The 25,769-nt window shown below is 39.0% G+C and overlaps 7 protein-coding genes across 7 annotated transcripts; 4 read left to right on the top strand and 3 right to left on the bottom strand.

Annotated features, from left to right (window-relative positions):
• Positions 1–1,318: 1,318 nt before the first annotated feature.
• Positions 1,319–2,839, top strand: PCOAH_00047130 (Uncharacterized protein; the record flags this gene model as incomplete). Its single annotated transcript, XM_020061497.1, has 1 exon — positions 1,319–2,839. One exon carries the CDS (start codon positions 1,319–1,321, stop codon positions 2,837–2,839), a length of 1,521 nt encoding a protein of 506 aa, XP_019916685.1.
• A 1,135-nt stretch (positions 2,840–3,974) lies between these two features.
• On the top strand, positions 3,975–8,117 carry PCOAH_00047120 (Uncharacterized protein; the record flags this gene model as incomplete). The annotated part of the gene is made up of 17 exons (XM_020061496.1): positions 3,975–4,205; positions 4,325–4,525; positions 4,581–4,646; positions 4,875–4,976; positions 5,147–5,241; positions 5,389–5,443; positions 5,620–5,708; positions 5,816–6,011; positions 6,318–6,419; positions 6,591–6,680; positions 6,814–6,869; positions 7,015–7,108; positions 7,255–7,350; positions 7,562–7,594; positions 7,699–7,763; positions 7,898–7,938; positions 8,083–8,117. 17 exons carry the CDS (start codon positions 4,146–4,148, stop codon positions 8,115–8,117), a joined length of 1,476 nt encoding a protein of 491 aa, XP_019916388.1.
• Positions 8,118–8,393: 276 nt separating this feature from the next.
• PCOAH_00047110 (Adaptor complex protein) lies at positions 8,394–10,529 on the bottom strand (the record flags this gene model as incomplete). The annotated part of the gene is made up of 1 exon (XM_020061495.1): positions 8,394–10,529. One exon carries the CDS (start codon positions 10,527–10,529, stop codon positions 8,394–8,396), a length of 2,136 nt encoding a protein of 711 aa, XP_019916965.1.
• A 3,178-nt stretch (positions 10,530–13,707) lies between these two features.
• Positions 13,708–15,670, top strand: PCOAH_00047100 (Uncharacterized protein; the record flags this gene model as incomplete). The annotated part of the gene is made up of 3 exons (XM_020061494.1): positions 13,708–14,911; positions 15,024–15,131; positions 15,291–15,670. The coding sequence occupies 3 exons, from the start codon at positions 13,708–13,710 to the stop codon at positions 15,668–15,670; spliced, it is 1,692 nt and encodes a 563-aa protein (XP_019916252.1).
• Positions 15,671–16,788: 1,118 nt separating this feature from the next.
• On the top strand, positions 16,789–18,292 carry PCOAH_00047090 (Uncharacterized protein; the record flags this gene model as incomplete). Its single annotated transcript, XM_020061493.1, has 6 exons — positions 16,789–16,971; positions 17,132–17,252; positions 17,399–17,523; positions 17,691–17,771; positions 17,953–18,066; positions 18,209–18,292. The coding sequence occupies 6 exons, from the start codon at positions 16,789–16,791 to the stop codon at positions 18,290–18,292; spliced, it is 708 nt and encodes a 235-aa protein (XP_019916437.1).
• A 208-nt stretch (positions 18,293–18,500) lies between these two features.
• Positions 18,501–20,192, bottom strand: PCOAH_00047080 (Uncharacterized protein; the record flags this gene model as incomplete). The annotated part of the gene is made up of 1 exon (XM_020061492.1): positions 18,501–20,192. The coding sequence occupies one exon, from the start codon at positions 20,190–20,192 to the stop codon at positions 18,501–18,503; it is 1,692 nt and encodes a 563-aa protein (XP_019916770.1).
• Positions 20,193–22,099: 1,907 nt separating this feature from the next.
• PCOAH_00047070 (Uncharacterized protein) lies at positions 22,100–22,816 on the bottom strand (the record flags this gene model as incomplete). Its single annotated transcript, XM_020061491.1, has 1 exon — positions 22,100–22,816. The coding sequence occupies one exon, from the start codon at positions 22,814–22,816 to the stop codon at positions 22,100–22,102; it is 717 nt and encodes a 238-aa protein (XP_019916491.1).
• Between the last annotated feature and the right edge of the window lie 2,953 nt (positions 22,817–25,769).

Raw genomic sequence — 25,769 nt, 5'->3', positions numbered from 1 at the left:
CTATAAAAAATGGAACATAATTTAACACTTACGTGGATTACTCGTATAACAAAACTGGAGAATTTTCTTTCTATAGGCACACCACAACGTAGCGTTCTCCAAATGTATATGCATACGTTCGTAAGCGTAACATATGATTAGCAGAAAAAACATTTTTCAGTAGGTTTTTGTCCCCCCCAATCTGTAACACGCAAATGCTGGGAAAACTTTTCGAGGAACGCTGAACAAATCGCATACACGTATTGCATGCCTGTCGATCCATGAATGCGAACTTCACGGCATAGTAACCAAACGAGTTTTCTCTCCACCCCGTGAATGCAAATCATACATTGGAAGCTGATATTTGTTCTAAAAAACGGTTAAATTTTATAATTAGCTACATTTCTGTGTGTACTCCATTTGCGTTTGTGAAAATACGCTCAGTTCGTGGTATCAGGAGGGAGTGGGAATGTCCACTGACCACATGTCCCACGCGTCACCGCACCTCCTGTCGCACTTTTCTAAAACGGATACTTCAATGTATGAATGTTATTCAAATCAGCTCCGTTCAATTTAATACACCACAGTGACTGCCCCGGCAAGGCACCACGCCGTTGTAGCCACGTCGCCTCCTTCATTTATCAACCCTAGTCATCGTTAAAACGGGAAAGTAACACAACTTTTTTACGCCCCCCCTTTTATGCGCATGGTATGAAAACAATATCTACAATTATTGGGCTCCATGTAGATATTCCAAATGTGAGAATCCTTTTTCCGCGTCAACACGTGGCTACTTTACTCGCAACGCACATTTGTGCGAAGCGGCGTAGGATCTATAACAGTTCCAGGAATTCCTCCAAGCGGGAAGAAGAAAAATACACAGTGCTCTACCCAACTGGATAATTACCCGAAAGGTATGGAAAAATAATCTCCCTATTGAATGTTATTTAAAGCACACACGTCGTGCTGATAAGCATACAGCTCCCTCCGCATCATGTGCAAAAAAAAAAAAAAAAAAAAAAAAAAAAAAAAAAAAAAAAACTCGCGGACCGTTTCTTCTACGTGAAGGAAGAACATATAATTCATGCAGCCCAAATGTGAACTCGCGTATTCATCGACCACGCTGTGCAATGTATATACATGCGTGAGACTACCAGTTCGTCGCACTGAATGGAATACACACGTGTAGGTGCATACTTATAAGCCCACGCAGGTAGGTAGCGAAGAGGAGGGATCCCCCAGATGAACCACAATAAGAGAAAATCCTAGCAAACCAAAGCGAACACCCAGGGAGCATTCATGAAAAGGAGCTTGGACAGGAAAAAGACCAAAACACACAATGATGAACACCCAGGAAGAGACAACAGAGGAGGAAGGCAAAACTTTGTGTAGCTCGAATGAAGAGAAATCTGCGAAAGGCGCAAAGAAAAGAAAGCTGCAAGAAATAGGATCGAGTGAAATCACCGGGGAAGAAGAACCAACGGGGGGAGAAGACCCACTGTGTGTTGACGCAGGAACGAATAATGAGTCAAATTATAAGTTGAAGAAAAACAAAAAAAGGAAAATTTTAAACCTCTTTAACAATATTTTCAGCTGGGTTGTCAGTAAAAATGTGAAAATCCCATCGAAGGAAATTGAAACGAAAGAACAAGTACACTTTTTCAATTTTAACAACATTTTGTCGAAGCATTTCGGTTCAAAGGTTCTTTTCGTAACAGACGAATCGATCAGCAAATCGGAAAACATAATGATTGAAGACAAAGTCGGATGGGTGACTAGAAGAAGGAGGGACGTAGGACACGAGTGGCTAATACTGAAGTTAAAGTACCCAAGTGTTATATACGGAATAGAAATAAATTTCGAAAATATGGAAGAAGATATATGCCCCCATTTGTCAATAGAAGTGGTGGAAAATTCTTGTATTGATGATATTGTAAAGGAGGAAGAATATATAATAAACGAAACGGAAGAAAAAGAAGGAACAGAACAAAGGGAACATAAAATTGCAAAAAGAAAAAGCTACAATTTTTTAGAATCCTACAAAATTGATAAATCCATATCAGACATTTTGGAAAATCAAAATACCCCCTGGGTTGAATTACTCCAAGCGGATTGTGTAGACTTCCTCAAATCTTTCCATAAAAAAAAAATTTACTATTTTAAAGTTAACGATCTGTCTTTGATAAAACCGTGGACACATATACGCATTAATTTATATCCAGATGGAGGCATAAATAAGGTAAAATTTTACGGGGAATTTGTCACGCTATTTAAGAAGCATACCATTTTATCTAAGCAAAAAATTTTCCTAAATAAACCAGAAAATGGATGCACTTTGATATACTACCATTGTGATGATATATACAAAGGGCATCCAAAAAATATGATCGACTCGTATAAAACTGACGGCTTTTCAACAAAGAGGTTGTCCAATAGACCACCAATTATTCTACGAACACTTACTTACAACTCAATTAAAAACGTCTCCATTTTTAAATTCGGCGTTCGAGGCGTCATCGAAAATTTTACCTTCGATATTGGCAACTACAAATATGACCATCCGGAATATATCCAAATATATCTGTTGGACTGTGTGGATATGCTCACTTTGGACTTACTCGAACAGAAACGTATTTTTGAGGAAGACGAAAAAATGGAAAAGAAAAAAATAGACTGGCTGCAACTGCCTCCATGTAAACTAACCAACGACCACAAAAAAACTTTTTATAATTTTAATTTGCTCGAGTATAATTTCACCGTCATGGAGAGGACAGCCACTCATTTTAAAATTTCGCTCCATCCGGATGGGGGCATATCCCAGGTCAACGTCATCGGTACGGTTTTGTCCACTCCGTCATGACACCCTAAGGGGAAGTTTCATAATAGTAGACACAAATTGGGCATACGCTATTCGCGCTGTTATGTGTACGTTCCTCTTATTATATATTAGAGGATTGTGACAAATGGGGGCCTCCTTTCCGAACCGGGGAGAAGACAACCCTGCTTCCACAAATGAAATATGAGAAGCCACACCGTGTGTGCAAACCACGTGGATATTGAAACGGTATAGTGAAAACGCCACATAAGCCTTACTCAAGGATTCACTCATCAGCAAAATATATGTCATAATTTAAAAAAAGAGGGAGAAAAAAAAAGACATTTGTTTTTATATCTCTCTATAATTCCTTATATATCTCTGTATCTGTACATTTCCACCTCACTCTCTTTTTTTTTTAATCCCTATTGCCACACACTTTGATAAAACTGTGCGTGTGTGCTTTCAGTCATTCGTCTAATCAGACGACCCTTTTTTATAACTATAAGAAAAAATAATTTTTGGTACTTTTTTTAAGAAAACTGATTTTAATTTATATGAAGTATGACATCCGTAAGCTGTTTCCCCACCGTTGCGAATTTAAGTAGTCGCCCTTTTGGTGCGCGCTGCCCACGCATGTAGATATGTGCTGCGCGTATGCTACTGCCGTGTCTTCATGGCGATTCTCCAAAAATGCCGCCACGCACTGTGCGTGTGAATGCACATCTCCTCAGTCCCTTCAAACCAGCACACTCCTTCTTAACCCCCCAAAAGGAAGCTTGCCCGTAATGCTAAGCGGCGTAATTGTAAACTCATTTACGCTTAATGGTGACTCAAGCACTAGTTGCAAAAATGTGTACATAAGAAAAAGCTTCCATTTTGTGCGATAACGCAGGATATTGCCTAATTCTTTTTTTTTTTTTTTTTTTTTTTTTTTTTTCCCTTGGTGTCTTTTTCGCTCTACATATTTTTACTATGCTTCCTCATCCTTTTCCTCACTTTTTTCAATGAGAAAAATTTCAAAAAGAATCAATTTAACCCATATCACACGAATTTACCAGCAGGTACACTATAGGGGGAACATTTTTACACCCTCGCGGTAACGTATACATTTGTGCGTGCGTAGGGCACCCATCAGTGAGTATCGACACAAGCAGGTTAACACAACACACGTGCCGGGATTTATTTTCCCCGTATTTTTAACTCAACCTTTGGCAACTCAAAACATATTGCGATAAAAGAAGAAACAAATTAAATAAAAAGAGGCAGAAAAAATAGGGCAGAAAGTGAGGCAAAAACAAAATAGAAAAAGCCACAGACGTAGCCTCCGGTGCATCTGCCAAAGTGCAAAATGAAAAGTCAAAAGGACGACAAACTGAGCAACCTGAAGGACCTGGTGCCCTTCTACAAGGTACGAAAAAATAAAAAGTTCTCCACCTGTTAAAGGAAACCACAAAAGAATGCAGTAACTACCACCCAGCTGTGCCTACTTCAAAAAAGCAACCCCTCGACACCCCCACACACCCACAGAAAGACAATGAAAAACTGAATGAAAATACAGAGGACATTGTATATTCAGTAAAAAAGAAATTTAACTTTATCAAGGAAAAAAAGGAGACTACATTTAATAAGTATGAAAACACCAAGGTGAGGCTAGAAATGGATGGAAGCAATATCCCTCCAGAGAAGTCAAATGGGAAAAACCAACGAACCGACGGAGAGGCGGTCGCAGTAACAAAACACACGCTCGATCTTCCACCCAACCACTCATTCCATCTTCGTGCAGAAAAGTCTGGATCTCCTCAATCGAGAATTAAAACTCAACAAGATTTCCCTCGTGCAACAAAAAATTGTAATAAAAGGAGGGTCGCACATGGACACACCCCCTAGCTGCATATTTGCCTCGCATAAAAAAGGGTGAATATGGAAACAGTGCAAAGAGGCAAATGAGGAAATGACTCCCTACATGTGCTCACTCAGTTGCACGGATAGGCATTTGCATTATAGGCAGATATCTAACTGGGCATTACACAGTTACTTACTTATCTGTCCACACACCCCACTTATGAAAAACAAAAAGGAACACGAAGAGCTCAAGACGAAGAATGAAGAAATATTAAACAAATTTGAAAACCTCAAGCATTCAAAGTACACCTACCAAATTATGTTGCAACGGCTCAAGGTAGGTAGCCCTGCGGGAGGAAAATGTCCAACAAAGGCGCAAACAAGCTATCGAATGGGATGGCAAATGAGATGGAGAAAAGGCGCCTCTCCTACAAAACGCCCAAACCATCGACAGTGCACAACACCAAATCTCTCCTTTCATCACATGTACCTTCACCCAAAAAATAGAAGGAAAAGAAAATGCTGTACTTCTACTTAAACTCCTTGGAGAGAACAGTCACGAGCCTTAAAAATAACGAACGGCAGCTGCACAATGCGATTCAGTAATGGCATCAAAAAAGCGACCAAAAAAAAAGGAAATATTCATCATGGGCGTAACTATGACGACACTGTCATAGACATGTAGACATGTGGACGTGTTTACCGTCACCACTGATTTTTGCATTCCCTCCTCTCCCCGATCATAACAGAAAAATAACTTCGGAAAATAAAAGTTTAAAAAAATCCATCGATGAGAAAAAAACGGTGAGGAAAACATTTTGTCTTTTCGTGTGCACTTCGCAAAATGGAAGTTGTAAACACGCACAGGAGTGACCACATGGGGTTCATCAAATGAACAAAGGTATCAACACAGATAAACAAAAGTGAGTAAATGCACAGTAGGCTTTCCCTCATATGTGCCCCAATACCCCCCTTTGCAGGAAATCATGAGGGCGAAAAATAAAAATGAAGAAATCCTCAAATATATGAATGTCAACAAGGAGCACAGCAATATACTCAGGATAAGGAGGTATGGCCATAAGAAAATGCGTGCTTAGGCGCATGCACATCTGCCTCCCGTCATCGTGTCTGCTTCTTCATCCTTGCGTGCCCAATTTCCCCCCTAACCAATAACAGGGAAATGATCAGCGAATACAAAAACAACAAGCTGCACAACGCAGACATAGCGCTCATGGTCGAGGAGAAAAAAAAATTCAAGAAGCTCCTCATCTACTACCTGTTACACAACAACTACTTAAAACTGAGCGCATCCAACATCTTCGAAAATGCAAGCAACATATATGCCACCATATCCAAGCTGAGGGAGGCAACCGTAAGGGGAGAAATACGTATATATGGGGAGAGATGCGTATATGTAGAGGGGAACACCCAAACGACAGCCCAACAATCACACACACCATTGAGAAATAACTCTGCCAATGGACTGAAAAATATTCAATCAGACACAAAATGGGATTTACGTACACCCCCTGTAAATGGCCTCCTTGCGGGGGGGACACACACACATGCGAATAGTACTGTGCGTAAAAGGAAAATCCCCGCAACTGTTCCAGTCTAAGTTATTTGAATGTAATTTCTTTTTTCCTTTCGCACCCCTTTCCCCACTTTACCACATCAGGGAGTTACAGATATTTATGACATAAACCAAAAGTTCCAAGACATTGAGAATAAAAAGAATTTGCTGCAAAAGGAAGAGGAGTCATCGCAGAAGAAGCTCGAGGTAGAGAAAAGCTGAATCCGCTTAGCCGCTACGGGGTCATTCCTCCAACCATTCCTCCGTTATTCTCCATACACCTTTGATCAGAATGGGGCCTATTCTATCCCATTTTTTTCCTTAATTTTTCCTCCATTATCCGTTAATTTACTTCCCCTCCTTTTGCATAAACCGTAGGACGCCATTCAGGAATACATACACCTCAACAACGACATCATAAACACATTTTCGGAGGACAAGAATATACTGAAGAATAAAATTTTAAATGTAAAACTGGACAGTGGGCAGGCCAATAGCACCACCTACTGGTTCTGACTGCGCTGCGATGTAGTACATATGCGTAAACATGCGTGCACATCATGTTTACTACCCGTGCTGTTGCCCCTCTGCTTCACAACAGGAAAAGGAAAAAATATCGGACGACATGTATGACATGTATAAGCTCGTCTTTGCAAGGTACACATTCCTACAGCTACGAAATGATAATCGAAGTTGCCCCATTGTTGGTGCGCTAGTTCTCATATCGCATCTTTGGAAGTTTTCCTCCCTCCCCACCCGATGTGTTAAACATGATGAAAACACTTTTGCGTAAACCTCGCAGCGAGAAGGAACTGGAAGACATCAACATCAAGCTGGACAAAATAAAAAAATTCTTAGAGAAACAAAACAACTACTTTCACTCGATTAACATGGAAGTAAAACAATTATTTTATCCACTCAGGAATAACATCATAGCAGAGACTGAACATACCAACAGTGCTAGACAAACAGATATCCACTTATACACATGAGGCATTTATCATGTGCGCCACTTCCCCACCCTTTGGATGACCCCCTGCAGGATAAAGTTGAATTTCACTCGAATGAAGATATGCTGCAATACATCAAAAATTTAAAGACAGTCATAGAGATCCTCATGCGAATAACTCAGAAAAACGTAATAAAAAAAAAAAAATTTTAACAAAAAAGACATACCAATAGCTGCATAAACGTAAAACCAACCGAACAAACGCATCAAAAGGAAGAACAGTTCGACAACCCCTAACGACTTCTTCGCTGGAAGAAGGAAACATAAACTTAAACAGAGTACACCTTTGTCATGCCGAACCTGACCCACATACATTTTTTCATTTTACCCCCCTTGACAGAGAGAAAACGGAAACATCAGCAGATCCTACAAAGTAACTTAACTCCATAACAACGCCTAAGCACGAAAATGAAAATTGGAAAATTCGAAAAATTTGGAAAATTTTCACCACTTTTCATTTCCCCGTTTGTTCTGTAGTCTTTGGAGTTTTTGGAAATTATCAACCTGTACAAGAACGTCGACTTCCATAAAAATATGTGCAGGTAATAAAAAAAAAAAAAAAAAAAAAAAAGCGTAACCACGCGAATGCATAGAGAATGAGTATGCGCTCATCAGCGTTGTTATGTCCCCACCGGATGGTCATTTTCTTGTCCCCTTTTCGAACTTCCCTGAGCAGAGTTGACGACACCCTGGACCTTGAAAATTCTATAAAGCTCGGTACGCTCCTTAATTTGAGTGGTTTACAGTTTTCACCCCACCAAATCGCGTCGGATCTCCTGTGTGCACTCGGTCCTCCTGATGGAGCTAGAAATATGCACACATGCATTGCCACTCCCCAATGTGCTTCTTTACTTCCTACAGAGTCGAAAATTCTCGCGAAAGGGAAGCACATGTGATCTGCACAGGGTTGAAATGAAAAGTAGGAAAAGAACTGAAGACACTTCGCCTTCACATATCCGCATATTGTGTGCTTCCAGTTTGTAGAAATGTTGCACGGTGCCTTCTCCAGTTGTATCTTCTATATGTGTGTCCATGTCTAAATCGGTGTTTACTTCTTTTTTTTTGCAACTGCGTGTGGTCAGCATTGCTCACATTGTACGTTCCGCTTGCAGTGCTATAATACCTTACCGTATGCCGCACCATCGGCAATATCCCTACTTCTACAACCGCACCTATATTCTGAATTCTACATGGTTGTAGGTCGTGCTGTACCTGTACACCGTGTGCAGGCACGTATTTTGGGGTCTCTTCAACTCTACTCCTACTACACGCTTTCCCGAAGCCGTTATCCCCGTAACCGTAAAAGAGACATACACTGGGAAAACGAAGTCAGGGTAGGAGCAAGTCTCTATATTGTACCACTTAGACAAACGGTTTGGGAAAATACGTACTTCGCCCCGAATATTACTAGAATTATCGCTTCTTCTCATGATCTTACAGTTTCTAGCACTCTCCCCATGATAGCAGTAATTTGAAATGCCATTCCCTCGGGAAGTATCCGGAAGGCCATTGATGTTCTCGTCATTATTGCATCTTATAAACTTCTCATAGTAATATTTATGGCTACGAAATAATCCATCTGGTTTTGGTTGTATGAACAGGGTCAACTCAGCTGATAGGTCAATGTCAGCATTTTCCACTCTGTCGATAAACCAAATGACAGAATTGCAATTTTCGCTGTATGCTATACTTCCTACTGTACAAAGTACATTAACGTACTTTATGAAATTATACACTGGAATTCTTACAGAGATATTTTCATAGCCATTTATTCGCATGTCGCTATGACTGCCTCTGTGTATGTCATTCAAGAGAAGCTGCAGTTTGATCGTATATTTGTACTCGTTAGGCATATAGTTTACAACCCCCTTAACCTTTATGGGTAGTAGGTACTGCTCATTGTTCTCTACACTAGGTAGCGTATCTCTAATTAGGATGGTCTCCTTATTGTCGTTACTCGGATGGGCATTTCCATTTTGCGTCTCCACCTTTGGGATAGTTTCATCGGTTGGTGCAAATCTCACAACATGACTACTACTGCTATGTAAAGACTCCTCAGGAACTGGTCTATTGTTTTCTTCCATATATTTCTTAAACCGGTCCTCCGCTGGGGAAAGTTCCTTCTTTTCATTTTGCACTTCGTCTTCCTTTTTACCACCCCCCTCAGTCGTCACTTCATCGTGTTTCCTACCCACCGGGTTTGTTCCTTCTTGCGCTTTATTATCCCCTCCGGATGGAACATTCTGCGTGGAGTTGCCATTTGTTAAATTCAGCACATTCGTTAACTCCGGAGCGGTGGACACGGAACTGCTTACACTTCTTGACTGCAATCCCCTTCCCTTCTGTTTCAAGGGGAAGTAATAAAGGTACTGCATAACGATATAGCGCTCATTCAACGGTACGAAATAGAAAGCGTTCTTTTCTGCGTTCTGATGAGATAACATCTTTCTAAGTAGCATATTATAATTGACAGTGTAATGTAGGTGGGTTAAAGGAAGTCTTATTCTTCTGTTAAAGGACATTTTAATTAGTGGTGACCCATTAATGGAACAATCCACGATAACGTTCCCTTGAATAGCAAAGTGAATTATCTTGTTCTTCTTAGTTAAGACACAATTCACACTTTCTCTGATTTCCACACACATCTGATGATGCATGTGACAAACGTTATTTGCTCTCCAAAAGACATTTTGGCTATCCCTACAGTGGATTGCAGTTCCATTGCTGTAACTGGGGTTGATATTCGCACCGTTCAACACATTCTCTCCTGCAACATTTTTCTTCAATGCAAGCAGGTTACACAGATTGTTCGCAACAGGCGTATATTTCAAGGTCTCATTAAGAAGTCCAGAATTACTCTCGACCAAATTTTTTAAAATTTCGTCCACAAAGATATTTGGCTTTCCTCCTTGTGCTATTATTTCATTAATGAGAAAAATAACAACAGAATAATTATTCGTTATGATATCTGCACTCAGTTTTTCTATCCTAAAATATTTTTTAAAAAGTTCCATAATTTCTCTAATCACTTCTACAGTCATCACAGGATTATTTTCATCCTTTTTTAAAATTACAAAATATAGATCATCCTTCTTAGTGATGAAAATGAATCTCCCTTCGAAAGCCTCTCTTATTATTCTTTCCCCATTACCACTGCTCACTACGGCGCATTTAAATCTTTCGATGGAATTGCTACCCAATACTATATCTCTAATTACTACATGAGTCGCTTCCGCATTTATGTCATTTGCGAAAATCTGTTCCACCAACTTTTGACCCGTTTCGGCGTATATGTATAAGGCGTCCATTTTATCTTCATTCCTATTTGGGCATTTTGCTTGGCGTGCAGTTGGGTGATATAGCTGGCGTATCGCCCCTCAGCCTCTTCTGCGCGTCTATATACCTTCGTTCGTACCCGTATCTACCTCCCCTTTTTTCTCCTATTCGGGGGAAATTCTACCACCTGGACAGACCATACAACTAACGTATGTGCGGTACAATGCAAGGTATCGCACTGCACCAAATGACGATGTGCCTAGACTCCGCGTCCCTGTGTTCACCGCGTATATCTCGGCTTTACGTTGAAAAAATAAATATACAGAAAAATACACTACACGGGTTGTGTAAATGACTTGTAGGGGACACCCTATATGTCACTCCGTCGGAGAGTTGTTCGCTACACGCGGGCTGGGCAACTCACTCTTTGGACGGGAAATTCAAAGTAATCAAGGAAAAGATGCAAACGCAAAGAAAAAAAAAAAAAAAAAAAGGAGGGAGGGGGGTGTATTAACATGCACAATGCTAGACGCGAACACGCGAAATGCTCCTGTAAAACAGACGAAGTCTTTGTGAAATACACAAAAAGGGGTGATGCAAAGCAAAGGAAAAATAACCCACAACAGTAGAATAATGGGCAAGAAATGTTAAAAATTGGACGAAAAAAATCAAGTGGAATGGTCAAAATGGGGGAAGGCTACGCAAAAAAAAATGTGATAGAACGAAAAAAAGGGGAAAATCTTATACAAAAATGGCAAAATGGGTGAAAGTGAGACGAAAACACAAAGTAGAGACCAAAATGGGGGGAAGGCTACACGCAAAATAAAATGTGGTGAAACGAAAAAAATTGCCAAAATGGCAAAATTGCAAAATGGCAAAATGGCAAAATGGCCAAACTGGCCAAAATGTAAAAAAAAAAAAAAACGAAAAAATAAAGTGGAAAAAAAAAATATAGATGTGGAAGCACGCAGAGAAAAAGTGAAAAATCAACTTTTCCTTTCGCGGGAACATTCAAAACGGGGATGAAAAAAATAACTACGCGGAAAAAAAAAAAATGCAGGAAATGGAATACAGTCGTATTTCTTAAGTTAATGTGTCGATAGAGCAAGAACAAGAGCAGAGCAGAGTACTTAAATTTTTTTTTTCCCACTGTGCACATGCACTTTGCGGGGTTCGGCATGAAATATGTAACACGTATGTAAGCCTATGCAGAGTTGTACTTCTTCCGCGACTTCGCCTTCTTCGCTGCTGCTACAGCTTATGGTTTTTCCTACTGTGGTTCTTATGCTTAGGTGAAGGTAACTTAGCTGGGGTATACACCTGTGATGGTGGTGTATACCTGAGCTGCTCCCTGGACTTAGGCCTTGCTGGCTTTACTTTGAACAAAACTGCCTAATGTGCCTCCCCCCATCGTGGTTTTGTTTTTTTTTGTTTTGTTTTGGTGTTTTTTTTTATTTTTTCCATACGGAATACTATGTCGGGTTATACTTAAACGACCTTGTGGCTGCGTCGAATAAGAAAACCTTTTTAACACTTTTTTTGTAACCCTATGAAGTGTATATATTTTTTTTTAATTTTGAAAAACTTGTAAAGGTGAAGGAGAGCTTTTACTTCTTATGTGTTTCTTTGGTTGGCTGCGCTTTTGTTCGCCTTAACTGTGTAAAGCCGGCCTTTCCTTAATGGCGTGGTTTTTTGAGAATTTCGAAATTTGTGAAATTTGTGATTTACAGGATTTTACAATTTGTAAACATTTACAATTTGTAACTTTTTGAAGTTTGAAAAACTTAACATTTGAAGAGTTTTTTTAACCATTTTTACATTTGTTTTGTGTAAGTTGGTATAAGATTGTGTTTTCCTTTTAAGGAGATAAATGAAATTTATTTTGTTTTATTTTTTTTCATGAAAATATATTTTATTGAAATAAAAAGAATTCATTTTAAAATTATTTTTTAATTTAAATTCATCAAATTTGAAACCAAAAATCAGGGGGCCATTTTTCGTCGTTTTTTTTCCACACCAATTATAAGAAGGGGCTAAAATACATCGGCGTACACATGCTCAACGGCCAGCTGAAGAACACATGCATCTGCAAAGAAAGAAGGGGCCATTTTCAACGGTTTTGTCTCGACGGAGACACACATTTAGAGTTCTTCTGAGCTTCTGGGGCCAGCATACAGTGGTGGATGCGTGGCTAGCTCAAATGCTGTCATAGGGGCAGGCACAAAAAGGCGTGCATCCCAAAGGCCTATATATACCAACGGCGTATCGCCCAAGACAAACCTCTCAAGGAAGTACACCTCAGAGACACGTATATCCCAAAACAGCTCAACTATACAAGCGTTCTCATTCTACAGAGCCACGCCTGTGCGCCTACATGCGTATTTATGCTCCACGCATGTACGTACTGTTACGAATAAGCCCGGTGCAGTAGCTATATGGCACCACGTGCATTTATCAGTAGAGGGTCACCCAACTCCCCGCTTCACCATACTCGCAACGAAATTCCTTCTTTCATTTTTTTGAGAAATTTTCGCCCCCTCCCTGCATGCCCCTAGTGTGTTGTGTTTTATGCATCGAGCAGCATTTTGGAGAGTTAAAAAGAAAATTTGTTTGCCGGTTCTGGGTCACATGGGAAGCGTTCACATGGTAGCATCGTGCGCGGTAAGATATTGAGGTACTACATCGCGCAGGAAGAACGGGGCCAAATATAGGGAGGCATTATATAGGAGTTAAGAGGATCAAGTTAACACACTCGGGTGCTCTCCTATGACGTCTCACTTTGCCGAAAATTTCCCTCACTCTCCTTTTAAGCAGCGCTGTTGAGGAGCCCTTTTTCGAACCTCTAACCTTGCCGCCGTTTCGCCTATTCATGGGTGTACGCGCAATAGTTACGTATGGGTTCACCTTTCCCCGTGGGCATACTACAACCTTGGGTGCTTCCAACTGCGAATGGTTATCTCCCCCCCTAGGGCGTACCCAATAGCGGAGTGACAGCAGTGTGCTGTTAGGAGAGGCACATCGAACCTGCGGAAGAAGGGTTCCTACAGGGATTATCCAATCAGAAAATTGACGCTCCTACAGGTTTGCTGTGTACACATAGAGCGTAAACCGGGTAAACCGCGTAAACCGATATACGCGCCCACCGACCGTCGCTCCCACCGATAACCGCGAACCCCCCGCACGTAAATGAAAAAATAGCAAGTAGATAGAATGAAAGCGAAAACGGACGATGGAAACCTATTCTATAATAATGAAGAGTACGAAAAAATTAAGAAAAAAACCCTGTTCAAAATTCTCCTTTCCGTGTTTATCAAGACGTTATTTGAATCCTTCCTACAGCCGCTGCTCCCATTTTATATATTAAACTATTACGACATACAAGTGAAGGAATTGGGAATTTTACTAAGTTTCTATTCGCTCGCCCAATGTGTAATGTGCCTAGTTATAGGATTCTTTTCTTCCATCAACAAGAAGCATTTACTTGTATTTCTAATTCTGCTAAACCTGATTGGTATGTACCTATTTTACGTAAAGTTGAATTTCCCTCTATTAATTATTAACAGAATTATATGTGGCAGTAGCTCAGTGTTCATCGTTGTAGTTAATGCCATGATCAATGACCTGGTTGACTCAGATGTGTGCATTTATTACACCTACATAAATATATTTAATGCAATTGGAATTATTCTGGGTCCACTATTATCTTCCCTCTTTTTAACCATATTTAATTTTGAAATAATATTACATTTTAACACACTTGGATTAATTGCCTCTCTGCTAATTGTGTTGACCATTTCGAGTGAGCTACTAGCACAAAATCAGGACAACATAAAAAAAGCCATCATCGAAGACGCTAATTTGATCACCCTCAATGTTGACACCCATGGGCAGAAAAAAAAAAATGAACAAAAAAATCTACCACACAACGGAGGGGAAAATTCCGCATATTTGAATGATCTAGCAGAGTCGGAATTTAAAAATCATCGTGCACACAGTGGGAGCTACAAACATGATGTGTCCAGCTACAGAAGGGGAACCAATTCTGCGAATGGAAATTTGATAAGTGCAAATTTGAGAGGTGAAATTTCTGCAGGTGAATATTCTGTAAATAGCTACCTGCTGAATAATAAAAAAAAAAAAACTGACGAAAATTACAGGAAGAAATTTTTCAGTCAAGACAATGATGAATTTTCCGATCTATCATATCAGCAATTTCTGAAAAGACGGGACTACTTTTACATCACCAGGGTCAGTCTCTACCTGAAGGAAAAGATGCGTGCACTTTCTCACACGACTCTTTCGTACAAGTTGAAGTGCCTCCTTTCGATTTGCATGTTCAGATTTACCTCAGCCTTCTCCTCCAATTTGATGAGCAACATTTTTTTTGTATTCTACAACGACAACGTTTCCTCCGGTTAGTCAAGCAGCACATTTATTTTTACTCGTGTTGAAACACAGGAGGGGAAGACACATGTGCATAGTGACATTGCGTATATTTATTCCCTCACCCCCCTTTTTTTTAACAGACAACAAGCAGATACAGATCAGCGTCTTTGTCTCCCTGAGCGGAATTATCATGATCTTCTACCAATACTTTTCCTTCTCATATATTTTGAAAACGTTTGGATACAATGGTACGGAGGGACAGCCAACCTTCCTCCCCCCATGTACCACTTCCCTTAGTAGGATGATAAATTGGGCAGGGACAATTTGTTAGGCAGATCCAGCACACGTGCCAAATCGCCGCTACACCTGACCCGTCTCACTCTCTCCTTCCTTTTCCTCCCTTACAGGCACGGCAATTATAGGATTGCTCATACAGAGCACAGGAATCCTCCTCACGTACCACAGCATAAAATATTACAACATAATTTTTCAATACATCAGCATTTGCTTCATCCATTCCTGCTCCTATGCCTACATAGAGCCAATCATACCAACCATTATATCTTTATTTTTTTCCAAAAAGGATCAACTGTTTTCCCAAAGCATTGTTTCCTTCTTCAGATATTTATCCCTCACCATTTCGCCTATCATTTATAGCTACTACTACATTGAAAGTCAGCTTTCCCCTTTTTTCATTTCTTCCTGCGTGTCTATTATATCCATTTTTTTTGTGCATCTCTCCTTTAAGTACCACAAGAGGATGAACACTTCCCTTGTGTCTAATTAGGTGGCCCCGTCATGGAACCTTGAGTGGTGGTGCTACGGGGCCTTTTTGCAATATATATTTTTTTTTCATTTACTTCGCTTCGTTTATCATTTGTCCCCTTCGGGGAGTGCCTGGCTGGCACCCCAAAGGTATCCCCCCTTTTTTTATTTTTGCGTTCACTTTTGCCAAGCTAGCAAATTGACGCACAAGAATATGTCTGCACAAATGCACACATAAAAAAGAAAAAACTACTTCCCAATAATGTAACATGTTTTGTTTCTTCTAAATTATGCAAATGCACCAACAGAAATTATTCCCAATTAACTCCCCGCGAAATTTTTTCGTTTATCTTGTTTAGCCCATTTGGCCTATCGTCATGCATTTACATTTCACCCCGAGACAATTCGCGCAGTTTAGTCTGCTCCCCATGTTGTTGTTACAACGTGCGGCACATTTAAAATTGTACAAATTTACTAGTATTGGCACATCCATAACAACAGAACAACCGGTGTTAGCATCTTTGCAATATATATCACCTGGATGAGCGAAAAAATGAAACATAACTAACGGTAAAGAAACAAAAAGACACTTCGCGCATACCCATTTTTACCACGCTCCCACCTGCCGTGCACATATAAACACATACTTCATGGGAAAAATTACTCACTCCTAGTTTAACCCTGATTGTCGTTGCATACGTGTGTGTATCTTATTCCCCATTTTATTCTTCCCCTTTTTTGTTACCCATTTTTTGTTGGCGTTTCTTGAGGTTATGTGTTTTTTCAATTCTTTCCCACTACATTTTACCCTTTCGGATTCCTCCTTCGATTCCAACTTTTCCTTTCCGCAGCTACATGTTTGCAAAACTCCTGCCATGCCACGGAGGCCTCCTAATTCAAGGATCTGAATAAAGACAACCCTTTCATAGTGTCCACGTGTACGCACCTAAGCGGCAAAATTTACCCCCCATATTGCCGTGACCGTATATACCCTCATATATTCACTGAAATATACCCATGTAGGTGGAGTCTGCTGACGTGCCGCTATCCCCTTCCTTTGAATTGAAAAATTCACAGCCGTAGCAGAGAAAAACTTCGACGAACACATATTGTGGAACAGACAAAAAGAGAGACAACAAAATGCACTTGGGAATTAAGGACGTCAATAGGAATTCTCAGAAAAATTATTCTAGTATGACTAGCGAGGAGAGACTAAACCTGAGGAAGAGAATCATACAAGATGCCCTAACTTTTGCGTACAACTTTTCCTATTCCAATTTTTCCAATTATCAGTATTTCTCCCCTATGTATGCTACCAGCACGGTGAGTTCCAATAAAAAGGAGGAGACATACAAAGGGGAACAAACACAACACCGTGGTTATGCTTTTCACTATCCCAATGTAAACATTACATTTATGTTGAATGGTGCCATTTTGCCTAACTTCGCTAGAACCCATCTGACTCCACCACCTCATTCCAAAGGAGGAGCTAAAAAACCTGCAAAATTTCGTCAAAGAAGTAAAGCTGGACAATAGTAAAAAAGAAGAAATGATCAAGCTAGCTAGACAAAGGATCCCCCTTTATTATTTCCCTTTCAGTAACAGTTAGTAAAAGACGTAACCTATCATGTTGGGCTGCTTTTTTAGCCGTTTCCTTAGGCGCCTAGTTATAGATAGCGGCAGTCGCTCACGAAGGGATGTATACTGCCCCACGCCTATCTACACCCCCTTCTACTTCTCACCCACCAAGTGTACAGCGAAGGAGAGCTCAAGTACTTCGAGAATTGCATCGTCCCCTATGTGAACAAGCAAGAAGAAATTAAACAAATGCATAAGTATCTCTCTAACACGTATCAAAACTACGTTATTTACAACGTAAGGTGAAAAGATGACCATATGGGTGTGCGAATTTGCCTAGATGGTACCACCCAAACGTGGACTACCCCACGTAAGGTTGTTCCTCTAGACTCACATAACGTGAACGTATGCATATAATCACCCACTTTCTACTCATTTCTTCTTCCCACACCATCACCCGCAAGAATATCTACCAATTGTGGGCAGAGGAACTGGAGTCCTTAAACCAGTTGATCCTTTTTGATGCGTATAGAAAAAAAGTTAAGGTACACAAAACAAAAGTTACAATTTCTGTGGTGACATAAACACAGAGGCCGTCGCTTGCGCTTGTACCGTTCATACGAACACACGCGCAAACAAACGAATGCAAACACTTCCATACGTTCACGTAGACGTATGTACAAAGCCAAATGGGTATGTTAAATATCTCCCCATGCCACTCTTCAGCAGCAAAGCGACCCAGTATTGGCAGAAAACCAAGAAAAAATACACATTAAAAAAATTGAAAAAATCAAGAGGAGGATTCGAATGCACATCTACAAGGATGGCGAAGTGCCCAATGTGAGACGCGCGAAGAGGGAAGCAGCCTCGGCAAAGGCGCGTTCGCTCACGTGGAAACGTACAAACACATATATATGTGTATATGTATTCACTCACTCACGCGCGGTGAAAACGCCCCCTCCCTTCCTATCCCTTCCTAAAGGAACCCTCACAAAACTCGCAGGAATGTATTATACAGGCGGAAGGCACAAAAAAGGCAAATATCAATTTTGACGACTGGCTGTGATTACAATCTGTCTGGTCCTTACCTTACAGATATGCGTCTTTCCTTTTAGGCTATAACCGAAGCGGGGAGAAGCTTCCTGCTTTTTCACACCCTAGCGTGGTTGCAAAAAAGGGGCTGCGTACATGAGTTGGGCGAGGAACTACCGGGCCTAGGTGCCATCGAGCACGCGGCTGCCCGCAGAGGCGCAAAATTTTGCCAAACTCAAATGTTAAAAGAAGACATTAAAAAGATTCACGCAGTTATCGCTGGAAGAAAATATGCTCAAGCACGTGGAACAAATCAAACTGGTGTGCTTCATTTTCTCCAAGTTTGTTAACTGAATTTTGTTCATCTTTTTTATAAACTCCTTCTCTTCCTGTGTCTCCTTATTGCCTGAGCATATATGGCAGGCAAAGAAATTCTTATACGTGTTTGCGCCGTGACCCTTTTCAATATCGCTGTGGCGGTGTAACTTTTCTGGGATAACTTCTACGTCGCTATTTTTTTCTCCATCTTGCCTATTCACATTAGTAAGGTTGTAGTCCTCTTGATTCTTTCCTCCACGGGGTTGCTGCGTATCACTTGTCATGTTTGCCACGTTTGTCATGTTGGTCAAATTGGCTATGTTTACCAAATTGCCCGTCGTGTTGTTAATTATGGACGAAGTGTTATTCTTCGAATCCAGAGAAGACAGCATTTCATTTATGGTGCTATAGACGATATTCCCATCAAAGGATGTGTTCCGTAAATAGGCAATATTTTTATAAAAGCAGTAAATATATATTTCTTTATTTAGGAGATCCCTCAATGGCTTTATCAAATTTATATTCTTATATCTGTTGTCTATGTATGCTGTGCATATGGGTAGATTTATTCCGTTACCAAGTATGGTGTACAGAAATGATTTGTTGGAGATGTTATTTGCGTTATTTCCAAAGAGGACGTAATTGATGTTCTCGTCCATGCTGTACTTTAAAATGGCATTGTATATAATTAGCTCGTTTATGTAATTTAGGTAATAATTTTTTTTTTCCTTTTTCACCAAATCGTAGTGCACTAGAAATTCCCTTTTATACTGATCATTCACAAAATAATTACATTTCAACACTGTGAAGTGTACTTTGTTTATTTTTTTTTTAAATACCCCCTTAACGAAAGGTATCTTGTCGTAGCCATTTGCGGGCGACGATTCGTCATGTTTGTGACTGTGTTGGGTTTCCTCCCCGTGTTCTTCAGATTTGCTGTCCGTGTGGTACACTTCCTGGTGTGCCGATTTGTCCACCTGCTCATCGTTACTCCCCCCCTTCGAATCGCCGCTCTCCTCGAAACGGCGGAATATCTCCTCGATAGATCTTATCAAACTAAGAATATAATTTTCATCTTGAAAAATGTCTACGAATATTATTTCGCTAAAAACGCAAAATTCATTTGTCAGCAACATATTATTTTTCCTATTTTTTACGTTTTTCAAATATTTTACAAACAGAAAGAGTAGAAAAGACGAGCAAATTTCCCCGGAAAACGCGATAGCTGTTTTTTTCTTTTCCGGTTGCATACTCAATGTGGTGACATTTTTTCCCTTCCTTTCTATCCCGTCCGAGCACATTCCTTCGTTCAGCTCCTTGCAACAGCTTCTTCCCGCCAAGTGTCCATTCTGGCAGGGGGCATATTCCCCATGTGCAACCGGTTTGTTGCACTTCTGTTCCTGCATATCCTCCCTTTTATCATTCTTCTTTATAAGCTGTCCTGGAAGTTGAAAATTGTGACCCCCCTTGCTTTTAAACAGACATTTTTCCCTTAACGTATTCTTAAATGTATATTCGACCAGTTGTAAAAAGCAATCCTTGCACGATTTCTCCCTTGTGCAAACTACAGCATTCTTCTTCTTGCACTTATAGCACAGTACACCATTTTCCTTCATTTTGTTCCATGCGAATGTTCTTCCAGCAATTATTCCTCAGCAAGCACGTAAAAAAGGTCGCCATTAATCTTATCTTCACAATAGAGCGCGCTGTTCTTGGTTATACCACCACTTTCATGTTTTTAAATAAAAATCTCAAAAATGCTTAACTCCATATTTTGGTTAGCCAAAGTTTGTGATAAGTTCCCTGTACAAATGGCTAGCCGTTGTAGTTTTTTTTTTTTTTTTTTTTTTTAAAGCATATTGAGTAAAAAAAAAAAAAAAAAAAAAAAAATGATAACGTTCTGTTGTATATTTTATGCAAGAACACAACCTGCAATGACAACTGTGACGAAATTATTTTCACTTTTGTAAATCTTTTTTTTTATATCTATGATTGTATGATGATTCTATTTGGTTAAAAGAAAGAGGTAACATATTTTCTCATTTGCCATTTTTATATAAGTGGGGAGGTGTACATTTTCGAACACAGGTTTTGCGTGAACTGTTCATATTTTTCCCGTGTAACACCATTGCAGGTGCTTGTTTTCAATTTCTTCGACGACATAGTTGTATGCACAAAACGGGAAACATCATTTTAACATTAGATGGAAAAGAAGGGAATGCAATGGCCGAATGTGACATATAAGGAGATGCATGAACTCGCACAATCAGGGACGCCTCCACTTCGCGTATCCTTATGCATATAATTATATCCATATGGATGCGTATGCAATATGTATACCTGCATGTGGCACACATCCTATACGAATTCAGGGCGCGCCTATTCCGTATTCCCCGTCCCTCATACAACCACGGTTTCCTGCGAATGCCAAATTGGTAAAATTTCCCTAAATTGGGATAAAATTTATGTATCACCCCGTTTCTATCATTTCAATGGAGTAAAAAGAATATAAGTTGCTGAATGAAGCAAATTAGGTCATAACAACATACACCCCAGTATATTTGTGTACGTTGGCATACACATGTACGCTTACTCCGTAGCGCCTACTAACAATTCCGCTGTTATAGCGCCCTGGACAGAACTAACGTGAAAATATGATGAAAGCCATTTTAGAGATGTCTCTAGTAATTTGTGTCAATTTTTTGAACTATTAAAAAAGGGAGGAAGTCTTGAAAAAGCAGTCTCTCCAATTTAATTGGCATACATAGCAAAGATATAAATATGTCATATGTACATGCGTGTAATATATACATAAGAAATGGTACATGTGGACGTGGTACATGCGTTGGCGGCACTTTTATATTCCCGCACATGCAATGTATAGACGTACGTACACATATTTTGCTTCGCCCTGCAGAGGCAGTCTTTTCCATTTGGGAAAACAAAAATATCTTAATATTTTTTCATCTATGTTCAAATTCTTTTGTTATTTTTAATTTTTAAATTTAGTTATTTTTAGTTATATATATATATATTTTTTTTTTTTTTTTTTTTTTTTTTTTTTTTTTTTGCTTTCGTGATATACATGTAAAATATTATAAATGTTCAAATGGCAACATAAAAAATTAAAATACAGAACAACTGTTTTCAGAAAAAAAAATACATACAGATACAATACATATAGAACAAGTGTTTTATACATATGTGCATATTATGTATATGTGCGTGTACGTGTGTTTATGTATGTATGTACATATCTTATATATAATTTTTATAATATAATAGGATATAACACATAAAATACACAAATGAGTATTTAAAAAATGTACGATATGATTTAAAGAAAACATGGTGGTGTCTTAGTTACATTCTCATTTATGAAAATGTTGAACAATAGCCTATGAGCCATTGAGATATTCCCTCTTTCGTAAATACTCTCTTCTTTAATTTAAAAAAAGTGTACATATGTTAATATGTGCATTAATATGCATCCTGCTGCGCGTGTTGTGGAGCATACCTCATATTAGTCGAAGGCCTCGTCGTCACTGTCCTTCTTTGCGTGCGAATCACCCTCCTTTTTGGAGCCTTCGCCCATGTCCTCGTCATCCTCATCCTCATCGTCTTCATCCTCATCCTCATCGTCGTCATCCTCATCATCCTCATCGTCGTCATCGTCCTCATCCTCATCATCATCCATATCATCAAAATCCTCATCGTCGTCGTCGTCATCCTCATCATCCTCGTCCTCATCGTCATCCTCATCGTCGTCATCGTCTTCGTCGTCATCATCATCCTCGTCGTCATCGTCGTCGTCATCATCGTCATCGTCTTCATCGTCGTCGTCGTCGTCGTCATCCTCATCATCGTCATCGTCGTCGTCATCGTCATCATCGTCGTCATCGTCGTCGTCCTCATCATCGTCATCTTCATCATCATCCTCATCGTCATTTTCACTCGTGTCAACTCCGAATTTTTTTAAATTTTCCTCTTCATTTTCTTCATCTTCTTCCTCTTCGTCATTAATTTTATCGATGTCATTATCTTTGTTCTTTTTTTCTTTTTTTTTTCTTTTATCCTTTTTCAATGCTTCACCCTTCTTGTCTCCAGCTACATTATCCAGACTTTCTTCAACGTCCTCAACAGCTTCAGCTGGGTTACCCTTTTTGCTAACCATGGTTCTTTTTTCTTTTTTATCGTCAGTAGTACTCAATGCTCTTTTTTTGGGTGGCGAATCCACCATCTTACAATCTAAAAACAAAGTACACTAAGGGTACTTGTTTTGGCGAGTTCAAGGGGGATTACAGATGTTGGTGGGGGGATATGATGGAACTCTGCAAAAATGCCTATCTTCAATCGTACGTATGTATATATATATATAAATGTATACCTTTATACTTATACTCGCTTGTATATACTCTCCGTACGTAATTATACATACAGGCTTACATACATAAAGTATCTACTGTACATGTATATTTTCTTTTGCTTTATTCTTTTGTTGGCACAGCTTTCTTTTATTTTTTAAAAATGAAGAAAAGAAAAAAGAGAAAAAACCAAGGTATATAAAATATATGCGCAATAATTTAACAATTTTAAAGGTTAAAAAACTAAAATCAACAGAAACTCGTAGAAATAAACAATTATATAAAAAAAAAAATAAATAAAATATATAAAATATATAAAGTCAAAAGGAAAAAAAAAAAAAAAAAAAAAAAAAAAGCTAACAAAAAAGAGATATTTAAAAAAAAAAAAATTCATAAAAGAAAAATGAAAGTGAATAAAAAAATATATTGCTACCAATTTTTCAATATGCGTACAGGGTCCATAAAAACAATATATATAAATATATGCATGCTAAACGTTTTTTTTTATTTTTTAGTTATTCATTTTTTTAGTATTGTATGTAAAATTGCTTATTATTTTTTTAAGCGAAAAACGCATACATGGTAAAAAAAATATGCGCAATGGAATGGGAAAAAGTACACGAGTACCGAAGTAAAAGGAAGCTGCTTTACCACAATAATATATATTATGCGCATATACGCAGTATGCATAATTTATGTACATAATATAATATTTTTACATATATATTTTTTCATATGCATATGGTTTTATATATATAAAATATTCACGTATGCGTCGTGCCGATGAACAGTGCCGGCTTACGCGGGTGTATATTTATTCGCTCGCCCCAGAGAGTACTTAAAATAATGTATGTAATACGGTTTATATATTACGTGCAAAATATGTACATAAAGTTATAAGTGCGTAGTTCTGCGCATATAACATATAATATGCATTAATGCGGTGAATTATTTTTCATATAAAAACGAGAGCGTAATTCTGGCGAGAGAAGTACTTCACCATTTATGTTTATGCGTAAGAAAAAATATGCACTACCATTTATTTATTATGTACATCTCTGCAAAGGGATAACTTCAATGAGCCAATGGTAAAGGGAAAGTGCGACTCATTCATATATGCAGATAAATGCACTCCTACTACTACGTACTACTTTTCTCAATGCGTACAAGTAAAGGCGCTACTAGTTTAGTGTGCTTCCGCTATAAGCAAAAAAAATAAGGCGCTTTTTTACAAAACCAGTTTTTTCTTCGCGCATATTTTTTATGCAGGGCCGCCGTCCCCCAAAAATTTCAACAGTGCATACGATATAAAAAAACAGTCCAGTCCATGCGTTATGCCTACGCGTACAAATATTTACCAGAACTTGCGGTATGTACAAATCAGTATAAATATAATACTCTGTGATGTGCCTACTTTTATAATTTGAAAAAATAGCTATCCTTTTTGTTCACGATAAGTACTCGCTTTTTCTTATGTACGTAATGGTAGATATGGTTTATTATATATATATTTATGTAATTATTTCTCTATCCTGCGTAGCATTTATTTCTTATATGTACGTATGAAGATATGTCCGTGCAGTTATATTTGCATACAAGAATTAAGTGAATACGTAATTGAATATTCTGTCCCGTTCGGCACGATTGTTAAAATATGAAGCAAACTTTTTTGCAATGTTTTGCGACGGTGATGCTTCCGTAATTATGAAATAAAATATATCATAAAAAGTACGCGAATCGATTGAGCACGTAATCTTTTGTTAGTTATATAGGGGACGGGCGCATGCACATTCTGGTACCACCGCCACCCCTTTCTCCTTGAGAGCGGTGAAAAAACGGGCAAACGGGGCTGTTCAAAGTGCGATAGCTGCATGTTGGTACTGCACATTCCTCCATTATACATATATATATATGTACGCGCTTGTGTGCCTAACCATGCATGCCTCTGTTCGGTAAATTACGCGTGTGTTGATTCCATGGAATCACCGTGCCTGGTTGATTTTCAACTTTTTTAAGGGGGAGAAAAGGGCCGCTGGTTTGAAACGCCCTGAAATTAACGGATATGTTGAAGTGTCTCGCGTAAAAAAATTACCTAAAGGAAGAGATCTTCCGACCCCCCACTTCCTACAGTCAAGATAACAAAACACAGTTAAATACGCGTACACGTTTGTATATACATATTTCCACTCTCAGATGACGCCATCATGGTGCAGCAAATGCAAAATATGCACATTTAAAGAAAGGAAAAAACAACTTTGGGAAAAAAATAATATGTGATAAAATTAAGGGAAAAAAAAAAGGAATTTCAAAACAATATGTTGTCTTTCTCGTTGTTCACCATTTCGGTATGTGCGGCTTATTCACTGCTCTATGCACGGAGTTCTTAATCCCAACATAAACGCGTCAACCTATGTAAGGTCTTGAAGTTCGAACGAACCAACCCTACACTTGCTTTGTGCATAAGTTTAACCCTTATATATGGCGTTATAAAAAAATTCGTATGGCGACAAACTTGGGATTATGCAAAGTTCTTTTAATAAACTGCGTAAGTTTGTTTAACTAGTTCGGCTGCAATTTTGCTAGCTCCTTTCTGCTACCGTATTGCGACATCTTTTCGAGTTTTTTTGCCCCATTTTATCGCATAGTGGCGCCATTTTACAGTTCACCATATTTCGAGCCCCCATTTTTTGCAAAAGAAGGCTTACGTTTGTGGTTAGGGGACACAGGAAATTTCTCTTCAGTGCAACTCATTCGTACTATTGCGAAGAGTTTACCATTGCATTGCTGGCGACGAGTACCGTAACCGCGTTGGTTAGCTTATAAGGCTCC

Source organism: Plasmodium coatneyi, chromosome 12, assembly GCF_001680005.1.
Source record: "Plasmodium coatneyi strain Hackeri chromosome 12, complete sequence".
Classification (NCBI taxonomy): Eukaryota; Apicomplexa; class Aconoidasida; order Haemosporida; family Plasmodiidae; genus Plasmodium; species Plasmodium coatneyi.
This window is presented reverse-complemented; position numbering and strand designations above follow the sequence as displayed.